Source organism: Oryx dammah, unplaced genomic scaffold (assembly GCF_014754425.2).
Source record: "Oryx dammah isolate SB20612 unplaced genomic scaffold, SCBI_Odam_1.1 HiC_scaffold_15, whole genome shotgun sequence".
NCBI lineage: Eukaryota > Metazoa > Chordata > Mammalia > Artiodactyla > Bovidae > Oryx > Oryx dammah.
Window position 1 is genome coordinate 26,608,358 of NW_024070199.1, and position 12,401 is coordinate 26,620,758.

The following is a 12,401-nucleotide window of genomic DNA, read 5'->3' on the forward strand; positions in this document are numbered from 1 at the left end:
CCACAGTTCACAAGCATCAATTCTTCGGCGCTCAGCCTTCTTCACAGTCCAACTCTCACATCCATACATGACTACTGGAAAAACCATAGCCTTACTGTGTCTATTAATTCCCCATTATAATTAATGATGCAACTAATACGTTTCCTCTTCTTTTCCTCTCTGCTCCTTTTTCTCCACCGCCAAGTTTTAGCCAAAAATAAATACTCTTTAATGTCTGTTTTACACTATTAAATATATTTATTCTCTACTGATTGTCAGTTTGTTAATTACTCTTGTCCTGCCTCCAAGGAGATGTCAGGTTGTTCTAATTAGGGATATGTTCTAATTAGGATTCTCAGTTTTCAGAAAGTAGTATCAATCAAACCCTCCTTAGCTTATTTATTAATTAGGGCATACAGTTGTACATTTTAATGGGAAAAAAAGACAGTTTCCAGTCCTAATGATTCCATTTAAGTGAAATCTTGAATTCTCCACCTGTAACATAGTGAGAATTTAGTGGATATATGTTGAACCCATAACTGTTTGGATGGATCTTAAAAGGTAAGCAAGTCGCCTTGCTTTTCTGTGAAATTACAGACTTCCTGGCCTAATTTTTCTTGTCCTATTTCCCTGTGCTGTGCTTGGTCGCTCAGTCGTGTCTGACTCTTTGAAACCCCATGGACTGTAACCTGCCAGGCTTCTCTGTCAATGGGATTTTCCAGGCAAGAATACTGGAGTGGGTAGCCTATCCCTCCTCCAGGGCATCTTCTCAAGCCAGGAATCGAACCAGGGGTCTCCTGCATTGCAGGTGGATTCTTTACCAGCTGAGCTACCAGGGAAGCTGGTCATATTTCCCTCTTAGCTGTCAGTGAGACCCTCTGACCATGCCCGTATTTGAGTTGCATTTCGTGTACTCTCAGTAACTTTGTTCTTAGTATGGTTTTGAATGGCAGTAGGATATATACTACCCAAATATACCACGCTGGTATTAAGGATTATTTTAAACTGAAGACTATTGAGAAAAATTAGATATAAAAAAATCTCTCCCTCTTGACCTAAAATCAGGACATAAATGTGTAAATGTGTTCCTTTCCCTTCTTTCCCAGAAGAGACAGAAATTAATCACTGGAGAAAACTCTAAACTCTTCTAAGCCCAAAGATCTCACCAACAGAACCTACATTAAAAACATTACTCAGTAGACCTTGTCTTCCATTAGTTTTCCTCATATATTTATCAATACCTTCCCACAGTTTGCCACCCCAGAAGCTCAAAGCCCTTTTCCTTTATCTTGTAACTTCTCTACAAATTTATTGTTCTTTGTTAAAATACTATTTAAGCCCAAGTTCTAACCACCCCTTGGAGTTAGTTACTCATCCTCGAGTACCCCTGTGTGTGTGCCCAGCACACATGTTAATTCATTTCTGTTCATTTTTCTCTTGTTAAACTCTCTTTCATCATTCTAATTTTAGTGTGCTAGTCAATGAACCTGAGATGGATAGAAGAAAGTTTATAGTCCTCCCCTACAGTTTCTAATAACCATGCAAGTCAAGAGGGAGTGTCTCAGAGCATAAGAAAATAAGAGCTTCAGTTACCAGAAGTCTCGTTATACTAAAAGCACAAAGGTAATCACAATTTAAGAGATTAGCAATATTAATAACTCAATCTCTTCCCATATGAAATCTTACTATTGAGGTCAAGTACAAGGAGACAAAGGATGATCAAAATACCATTACATCTTTATTAATAGCAAAACTGATTAAGGAAATCAGTGTCAGGACTTGCACCTGCATCTCAGAACCTGGACCCTAGCTTCACCCAGTAAGGGACAGGAGGAGAAGGTGGGAATGAAATACCACATATCTGGCTTGTACTTTCTAAGTGTTTGCCTTAATTAAGTACAAACAAGACAGTGATGAAGAGATACTGGGTACTGTTTCCTAAATGACCAACTCATCAGTCTTTTTCAGTTTTATCTGTCAAGTTAATCTGTCATTTTCTCATAGAGTAGCTAAGTAAGGAAGCAATAACAGGAATGGAAAGTGCTCACTTCTGACCTGCTCCCTCCTGGCAAGTGGTAGAGATTGCTGACTACCTACCCAGTAGCCATTTACTCTCTTCAGTTCGGTTCAGTTGCTCAGTCACGTCTGACTCTTTGCAACCCCATGAATTGCAGCATGCCAGGCCTCCCTGTCCATCACCAACTCCCGGAGGTCACTCAGACTCACGTCTATCGAGTTGATGATGCCATTCATCCATCTCATCCTCTGTCGTCCCCTTCTCCTCCTGCCCCCAATCCCTCCCAGCATCAGAGTCTTTTCCAATGAGTCAACACTTTGCATGAGGTGGCCAAAGTACTGGAATTTCAGCTTTAGCATCCTTCCTTCGAAAGAAATCCCAGGGCTGATCTCCTTCAGAATGGACTGGTTGGATCTCCTTGCAGTCAAAGGGACTCTCAAGAGTCTTCTCCAGCACCACAGTTCAAAAGCATCAATTCTTCGGTGCTCAGCTCTCTTCACAGTCCAACTCTCACATCCATACATGACCACAGGAAAAATCATAGCCTTGACTAGATGGACCTTTGCTGGCAAAGTAATGTGTCTGCTTTTCAACATGCTATCTAGGTTGGTCATAATTTTTCTTCCAAGGAGTAAGTGTCTTTTAATTTCATGGCTGCAGTCACCATCTGCAGTGATTTTGGAGCCCCCCAAAATAAAGTCTGATACTGTTTGCACTGTTTCCCCATCTATTTCCCATGAAGTGATGGGACCGGATGCCATGATCTTCGTTTTCTGAATGTTGAGCTTTAAGCCAACTTTTTCACTCTCCACTTTCACTTTCATCAAGAGGCTTTTTAGTTCCTCTTCACTTTCTGCCATAAGGGTGGTGTCATCTGCATATCTGAGGTTATTGATATTTCTCCCAGCAATCTTGATTCCAGCTTGTGCTTCTTCCAGTCCAGCATTTCTCATGATGTACTCTGCATATAAGTTAAATAAGCAGAGACTAATAACAAAATCCTAATTTTTTTCCCTGGGTGGCAATTTTCTGAATTGAATGCCAAGTTTACCATGTAAGTAGATGTGGTTTGTGAGATGTCAGTAAAAGCACCCTTTGCCCTCCTTTGCCCCTTTGTCTTCTTGCTGCTTGGACTGTGGACAAAACCATATGAGGCTAGCAGCCATGTGGAAACCTTGTTGCATCCACTAGAATGAAGTCACTACTGAGAAGAGAAGAAAGAGACACTAAGTCCTTGAGGATTCACTCCACCATATCTGCCCTGGACTGCCTACCTCAAGATGCCTTTTATGTTAGAGAAAAATAAACCCTCTTAAACCGCTGCAGTCAGACTTATGTTATCAGTAGCTGAAGCAATTAGTAAATGATGAATTACATTTACGGCCATACGAGGGGAGAGAGGGTGATGTTTATCTAATACATGGGCTGGGGCTTAGCACTATCCTGTCATCACTGCCCCACAAAGTTGAGCAGTGCCTTTCATTCCCAACTTCCACCTGAAAGTTCTTCCTGGACTTGGCGTCTGTCACTCACCTCTGTATTTTCCTACTTATTTAGAATGTAGGAGAATGTGTATTCTTCTCTGTTCTCCAAACCTGTCACTACCTAATCATTACCTAATTCTGTTTGGTATCTGACAATACTTTTATATTGCCAACTACAATTAATTATAGGTTATAAACATAGATCTAAACCAGAGTTACAGATTTAGGATCAAGCATGTGGTTATTAGAACCATGGGAGCTGGAGAGATGTCCAAGGAAGAACCCAAAAGAGTAGACGAAAGAGTGAACCCAGAGGAATCCTGACTTGAATAATGGTTCCTAAAGAGAAAGGTTTACTTGCTGAAAGTCAAGTTGCCATGATGTCATGAGGTGACAGAACTGTGGTATTGTGGCAGAGAGACATCCTTTAGGACACCTATCAGAGCAGCAAATCGTATTTTTTCACTTACTATTACGTGCAAGTCCCCAAGCTTGCTCCTATTTGTTGACCGTTTAAGAACCAACAGTTCCTCATCACCAGCCTAAAAGGGTATGCAAGATGACCTATCCTTAGTTTGTGAGAGAGGTAAAGATCTTCATAATTTATAAAATGTTGCCTTTTCTGGGGGAGCAATAAATGGCTCCTACTGGCTGTTACAGAAAAGTGCCAGGAAAAGTACCTCTGAGTTATTTGTCATTTCAGATCTTCATTGACAAAAGAATCCAAGCCAGTGTCTCATTAAGTACTTATATCTTCACCTTCAGTCACCTCAGTGCAAATATGGGATGCATGTAAAGAAAATTATTCTTAGGCTTTAATGAACTTATCTCCTAAATATCCCTTTCCACTCACATCCTTATGGTTCTGATATATTCCTTATTTCCACTCATTTATACCAATGGTAATTTTTTCTTTAATGCATATCAAATTATATTTATTCTTATCCTTCCTTATTCTTGACTCTTACTAATATATCCCCAGGTCTCCACATGCCTAGATGTAAACAGTCCTCAGCTAAGTCCAAAAGACTGACTAAAAGTCAGTCCAGAGCATTAACACAAGTTCAGTGAGTTAATGCATGTTGTCATTCAGTCACTAAGTCAAGTTCAACTCTTTACCACCCCATGGACTAAGTGCACCAGGCTTCTCTCTCCTCCACTATCTCCCACAGTTTGTTCAAATTCATGTCCATTGATTCAGTGATGATATATAACCATCTTATCCTCTGCCACCACCTTCTTTTGCCTTCAATCCCTCCTAGCATTAGGATATTTTCCAATGAGTCAGCTCTTCAAATCAGTTGGCCAAAGAATTGGAGCTTCAGCAACCATCCTTCCAATGACTGTCTTGGTCTCCTCACAGTCCAAATAGCAATATCAAAGAATGTTCAAACTACTGTACAACTGTGTGCATTTCACATGATAGCAAAGTTATGCTCAAAATCGTTCAAGCTAGGCTTCAGTAGTACATGAACCAAGAACTTTCAGATGTAAAATTTGGGTTGAGAAAAGGCAGAGGAAGCAGAGATCAAATGGCCAATATCTGTTGGGTCATAGAGAAAGGAGTTGCAGAAAAACATCTTTTTCTGCTTCATTGACTCTGTTCAAGCCTTTGACTGTGTGGATCACAACAAACTATGGAAAATTCTTAAAAAGATGGGAGTACGAGACAACCTTACCTGTCTCCTGAGAAACCTGTATGCAGAACAAGAAGCAATGGTTAGAACCAAACATGGAACTGGCTCAAAATTGGAAAAGGAGTACATCAAGGCTGTACATTGTCACCACTTATTTAACATATAGGCAGAGTACATCATGTGAAATGCTGAGCTGGATGAAGTTCAAGCTGGAATCAAGATTGCCTGAAGAAATATCAACAATCTCAGATATGCAGATGATACCATCCTGTTGGCAGAAAGTAAACAGGAACTGAAAAAAATCTCTTGATAAGGGTGAAAGAAGAGAATGAAAAAGCTGGCTTGAAACTCCACATTCAAAAAACTAAGATCATGGTATCTGATCCCATCACTCCATGGCAAATAGAAGAGGAAAAATTGGAACCAGTGACAGACTTTATTTTCTTGGTTTCCAAAATAACTGAAATGGTGACTGCAGCCATGAAATTAAAAGACTTTTGCTCCTTGGAAGGAAAGCTATGACAAATCTAGACAGCATATTAAAGAGAAATCACTTTGCCAACAAATGTCTGTATAGTCAAAGCTGTGGTTTCTCCAGTAGTAATATGTGTGAGGACTTTCCTGGTGGTTCAGATGGTAAAGAATCTGCCTGCAATGCAGGAGAATCTTCCAGCAGTGCAGGAGACAAGTGTTCGATCTCTGGGTTAGGAAGATCCACTGGAGGAGGGCATGGCAATCCACTCCAGTATTCCTGTCCTGGAGAATCCCCATGGACTTAGGATCCTGGTGGGCTACAGTCCATGGGGTCCCAAAGAGTTGGACATGACTGAGCTACTAGTTTAGTTCAGTTCAGTTGCTCAGTTACATCTGACTCTTTGTGACACCATGGACTGCAACACACTAGGCTTAACTGTCCATGGCCAACTGCCAGAGCTTGCTCAAACTCATGTCCATTGAGTCAGTAATGCCATCCAACTATCTCATCCTCTGTTGTCCCCTTATCCCCCTGCCTTCAATGTTTCCCAGCATCAGGGTCTTTTCAAATAAGTCAGTTCTTTGCATCAGGTGGCCAAAGTATTGGAGTTTCAGCTTCAGCATCAGTCCTTCCAATGAATATTCAGGACTGATTTCCTTTAGGATGGACTGGTTGGATCTCCTTGCAGTCCAGGGGACTCTCAAGAGTCTTCTCCAACACCACAGTTCAAAAGCATCAATTCTTCGGCACTCAGCCTTCTTCACAGTCCAGGTCTCACATCCATACATGACCACTGGAAAAAACATAGCTTTGACTAAATGGACCTTTGTTGGCAAAGTAATGTCTTTGCTTCTTAAAGCTGTCTAGGTTGGTCATAGCTTTTCTTGCAAGAAGCAAGCATCTTTTAATTTCATGGCTGCAGTCACCATTTATAGTGATTTTGGAGCCCCCAAAAATGAACTCTGTCACTGTTTTCACTTTCCCCATCTATTTGCCATAAAGTGATGGGACCGGATAACATGATCTTAGTTTTCTGAATGTTGAGTTTTAAGCCAACTTTTTCACTCTCCTCTTTCACTTTCATCAAGAGGCTCTTTAGTTCTTCTGCACTTTCTGTCATAAGGGTGGTGTCATCTGCCTATCTGATGTTACTGATATTTCTCCCTGCAATCTTGATTCCAGCTTGTGCTTCCGCCAACCCAGCATTTTGCATGATGTACTCTGCATAGAAGTTAAAGAAGCAACATGACAATATACAGCCTTGATATTCTCCTTTCCCAATTTGGAACCAGTCTCTTGTTCCATGTCCAGTTCTAACTATTTCTTCTTGTTCTTCATACAGATTTCTCAGGAGGCAGGTCAGGTGGTCTGGTATTCCCATCTCTTGAAGAATTTTCCACAGTTTATTGTGATCCACACAGTCAAAAGCTTTGGCGTAATCAGTAAAGCAGAAGTAGATGTTTTTCTGGAACTCTCTTGCATTTTCGATGATTCAGTGGATGTTGGCAATTTGATCTCTTGTTCCCCTGCCTTTTCTAAATCTAGCTTGAACATCTGGAAGTTCACAGTTCACATCTTATTGAAGTCTGGCTTGGAAAATTTTGAGCATTACTTTACTAGCGTGTAAAATGAGTGCAATTGTGTGGTAGTGTGAACATTCTTTGGCATTGCCTTTCTTTGGAACTGGAATGAAGACTGACCTTTTTCTAGTCCTGTGGCCACTGCTGAGTTTTCCAAATTTGCTGACATATCGAATGCAGCACTTTCACAGCATCATCTTTTAGGATTTGAAATAGCTCAACTGAAACTCCATCACCTCCACTAGCTTTGTTCATAGTGATGCTTCCTAAGGCCCACTTGACTTCACATTCCAGGATGTCTGGCTCTAGGTGAGTGATCACACCATTGTGGTTATCTGGGACATGAAGATCTTTTTTGTATAGTTCTTCTGTGTGTTCTTGCCACATTTTCTTGATATCTTCTGCTTCTGTTAGGTCCATTCCATTTTGTCCTTTGTTGTGTCCGTCTTTGCATGAAATGTTCCCTTGGTATCTCTAATTTTCCTGAAGAGATCTCTAGTCTTTCCCACTATTGTTTTCCTCTATTTCTTTGCATTGATCACTGAGGAGGGCTTTCTTATCTCTCCTTGCCATTCTTTGGAACTCTGCATTCAAATGGATATATCTTTCCTTTTCTCCTTTGCCTTTAGCTTCTCTTCCTTTCTCAGCTATTTGTAAGGCCTCCTCAAACAACCATTTTGCCTTTTTGCATTTCTTTTCTTGGGGATGGTGTTGATCACTGCCTCCTGTACAATGTCACGAACCTCCGTGCATAGTTCTTCAGGCACTCTGTCAGATCTAATCCCTTGAATCTATTGTGTCTCTTCCAGTGTATAATGGTAAGGGATTTGATTTAGGTCATACCTAAATGGTCTTGTGGTTTTCCCTACTTTCTTCAATTTAAGTCTGATAATTGCAGTAAGGAGTTCATGATATGAGCTGTATGACTACTCCCAGTCTTGTTCTTGCTGACTGTATAGAGCTTCTCCATCTTTGGCTGCAGAGAATATAATCAATCTGATTTTGGTATTGACCATCTGGTTATGTCCATGTGCACAATATGTATAAAGTACCTTAAACAGTGCCCAGACATGGAGAAAATAAGTTTGCTTTCACATTTCCTCCTTAGTTTCACGCTGCAGGTGCTTCTCTTTGCTGTTCTCAGCTCCATCTCAGAGCCTTGCTTCTGCCCATGACCTGGAACACTTGAGCTAACTTTCTTCTTAGTATGATGCTGCCACTGTAACGGGTGTCAGCAGAGAGGTAAGTGTGAGGACGGTCTTATTTCTCTTTGTTTACTCATTTCACATGCTGCTATACACTGTGCAACTATCCAGTTTTATGGATGAGTTGGAAAATTATGAGCAAAGCAGAATATATAGGCTGAGTACTTTATGTGACACTCCCCACTTCCAAAAGTACGAAGTGCTCTTTGCAGACAGTTTCCTCATGGACACCCCCAAGTTCCACACTACACAGAGAGGATCCCATTCTTCTGACCCTGCCACAAGTCTTGGTCCTCCAGCCTTCCCATGTGGGTTAGTTTGACCCTAAGTTCAGCTTCATTCCAACATACAAGGAACTTTATGAGGGTGTACTCACAATCTGAGCTATCCATTGTAGAATAGGGGAGTCTTCAACAGAGTAGTACAGAGCACTCTTTGGCACTCAAAACTGGGATCCCTATATTGATTCTTCTGATCCATGAACATGGTATATTTCTCCATCTATTAGTGTCCTCTTTGATTTCTTTCACCAGTGTTTTATAGTTTTCTATATATAGGTCTTTAGTTTCTTTAGGTAGATATATTCCTAAGTATTTTATTCTTTTTGTTGCAATGGTGAATGGAACTATTTCCTTAATTTCTTTTTCTACTTTCTCATTATTAGTGTATAGGAATGCAAGGGATTTCTATGTGTTGATTTTATATCCTGCAAATTTACTATATTCATTGATTAGCTCTAGTAATTTTCTGGTGGGGTCTTTAGGGTTTTCTATGTAGAGGATCATGTCATCTGCAAATAGTAAGAGAGAGATGGTATGGAGAGGGAGGTGGGAGAGGGGTTCAGGATTGGGAACTCATGTACACCCGTGGTGGATTCATGCTGATGTATGGCAAAACCAATACAGTACTGTAAAGTAAAATAAAGTAAAATTAAAAAAAAAAACTGGGATCCCTTTCAAGTCTTCCTGCAAGTACAAAGTGTAAGCGACTCCTCTTTCTTCCTGATTCTCTAGTAATTAACTGTAACACACATACACACACACACACACAGTCTCAGAGGCAATAAAATCTAAATCTACTGTAAAGAAAAAAAGAATTGTCCTAAAAGTCTATAATATGCACAGTACCTCCAGGGCAGGATAGAGGTTAGCAGTTAACAACATGTTGTAAATCCATGGAATTTCTCTCTTATTATTTTGCTTTCAGACTTAGACCCGAGAGCCCAAGAATTTGGCCCAATCATAAACCATGGTTTACTAATCCATGGCCTAAGAGTTTTGAAACTTTAGGTTTGATTTATCTTACATTTCAGGCCATATAAACAGCTCTTAGATGAGGCTTTCTCTTATACGGACGTGGATGTATATGAAAAAGATGATTTACATTTCTCCTAGCCAAGCAAACCTTTCTAGGAGTTGGAAGGCTATCTTACTTATCGCCCAAGTTATAGCTACCTTTCATCTTTGGTAAGCCTGTTCTCATAACTGAAGAAAAATAAATTCATTCTCCAGGATTTTTATACGACCACCTGTCCCATCTCCCGGCCAGAAAAGTTGCTTGAACAAACCCATTTAGCCTACCAAGAAAAGGATGGAAGGCATAGAGTCTCATCTTACTCATCTCTTGGACCTAATATAGAGTCCAATAAACAATAGGCACCTAATAGATGCTAACTTGCATGCAGTGAACCAGTTGAAATAGTATAAACATCAAAAAGAGTACAAGTAAGAAGTTCAGAATGGACTGGTTGGATCTCCTTGCAGTCCAAGGGACTCTCAAGAGTCTTCTCCAACACCACAGTTCAAAAGCATCAATTCTTTGGCATTCAGCTTTCTTCACAGTCCAACTCTCACATCCATACATGACCACAGGAAAAACCATAGCCTTGACTAGACGGACCTTAGTCGGCAAAGTAATGTCTCTGCTTTTGAATATGCTATCTAGGTTGGTCATAACTTTTCTTCCAAGGAGTAAGCATCTTTTAATTTCATGGCTGCAGTCACCATCTGCAGTGACAAGGAGATCCAACCAATCCATTCTGAAGGAAATTAACCCTGGGATTTCTTTGGAAAGAATGATGCTAAAGCTGAAACTCCAATACTTTGGCCAACGTCATGCGAAGAGTTGACTCATTGGAAAAGACTCTGATGCTGGGAGGCATTGGGGGCAGGAGAAGAAAGGGTCGACCGTGGATGAGATAGCTGGATGGCATCATGGACTCGATGGACATGAGTCTGAGCGAACTCCGGGAGACAGTGATGAACAGGGAGGCCTGGCGTGCTGCGATTCATGGGCTCGCAAAGAGTCGGACAAGACTGAGCAACTGAACTGAACTGAACTGAACTGAAGAAGTTTGCAATTTTTTTAAAATAGAGAGGAGACCTCACTTGAAAAAGAAAGACTGAGTCCTCCACATGTAGATAAAATATTCTTGAGCATGATGCTTACCAATAAGTGACTGATGCAAACAGAACCATTTCAGAAGAGAACTGTCTTCAGAGTTTTTCTCAGAGCAAGTTTAACATCCTTATTCCTCAGACTGTAGATCAAAGGGTTAAGCATGGGAACCACATTGGTGTAGAAGACTGAGGAAAATTTACCCTGGTCCTTTGATCCAGGAAAAGAGGTTGTTAAATAGGTGAATGCCCCTGACCCAAAGAACAGAGCCACAGCAACTACGTGGGAGCCACATGTGCTGAAGGCTTTGGACCTGCCCTCAGAGGAAGGAATACGGAGGATACTGGAGAGAATCAGAGCATACGAGATGAAGATGCTGATACTGGATATTGTGATGACCCCTCCAACAACAATAAAAAACACCAGCTCATTGATGTGAGTGCTGGTGCAGGAAAGCTGCAGGAGGGGGAGAACTTCACACAGATAGTGGTCGACGATGTTGGAATCACAGAAGGTCAGTCTCAACATGCTTCCGGTGTGGGCCATGGCCCCAGCAAACCCTATCATATACGAACCAAGCATCATCAGCGAACAGACCTGAGGGGACATGGTGACCGTGTACAGCAGAGGATTGCAAATAGCCACAAATCGATCATAAGCCATCGATACCAACACATAGCACTCAGAATTGACAAAGAAACAGAAGAAAAATAATTGTGTCATGCATCCCACATAAGAAATGATATTTTCTGATATGAAATCAATTAGCATTTTGGGGGTAAACACACAGGAATAACAAAAATCTATAAAAGACAAGTTGAAGAGGAAAAAATACATTGGAGTGTGAAGGCTAGAATTCAGTGCAATTAAGGTGATCAAGCCCAAGTTGCCCACCACTGTGAACACATAGATCCCTAAGAACAGGAGGAAGAGGGGGAGCTGAAGCTCTGATAGTTCTGATAATCCCACAAGGATGAACTCAGTCACTGAGGAGCTGTTTACCAGAGCCATTCTTTTCTGGGGAGCTGTCTGTGGAAACAAGGGACAAAATGTTTCAATTGATTATAGGCACAAGCATAGCTGATGGAAAAAAGTCTAGAAGATAAGCCAATGCATGAATGCCCTCCTTTTTGCCTTTCTTCTCTCATCTATATGCCCACCCCCCACCCTGGCCCTGCCAAGCTAATGACAATGTGTCTGTGACTACATCTTAGCTCCCCTGGGCTGATCAAGAATCCAGGCTAGAGTCTGTTAGCATGGGCAGCAAGAATTCTGTCTGCACTCAGGAGATGAAGAGATGGGGCATCTGAATTGGCTGCCCAGTGGCTCTCAGAAAGACCTTCCAAGAGCCAGGAGTACAGCCTGCACTCACTGTGCCTCAGACTCTGAGACAGGCTCTCCTGCACCACATTGTCTCATTCATGCTGCCGCCCCGTCCCAACCACGTAAGAGGTCCCACCTGAGAGGAAGCCAAGAGTTGTCCCCTCTCTCTGCACCTCCTGCCTTCCTCCTTTTAGTCCCTTCACTGCATTTGACACCAGAATCAGTTTCAAGAGTAAAGAGGGGACCAGTACTTCTCAGACCCCTTGATTGTGAATTTAAAAGAAAAGCATCAGGAAAAATGGGA

The 12,401-nt window shown here is 41.3% G+C and overlaps 1 protein-coding gene across 1 annotated transcript; it reads right to left on the reverse strand.

The window, feature by feature from the left end:
- Positions 1 to 10,855: 10,855 nt before the first annotated feature.
- Positions 10,856 to 11,788, reverse strand: LOC120874403 (olfactory receptor 8B4). The gene has a single exon (XM_040255773.1). It carries the CDS (start codon positions 11,783 to 11,785, stop codon positions 10,856 to 10,858), a length of 930 nt encoding a protein of 309 aa, XP_040111707.1. The 5' UTR covers positions 11,786 to 11,788.
- Between the last annotated feature and the right edge of the window lie 613 nt (positions 11,789 to 12,401).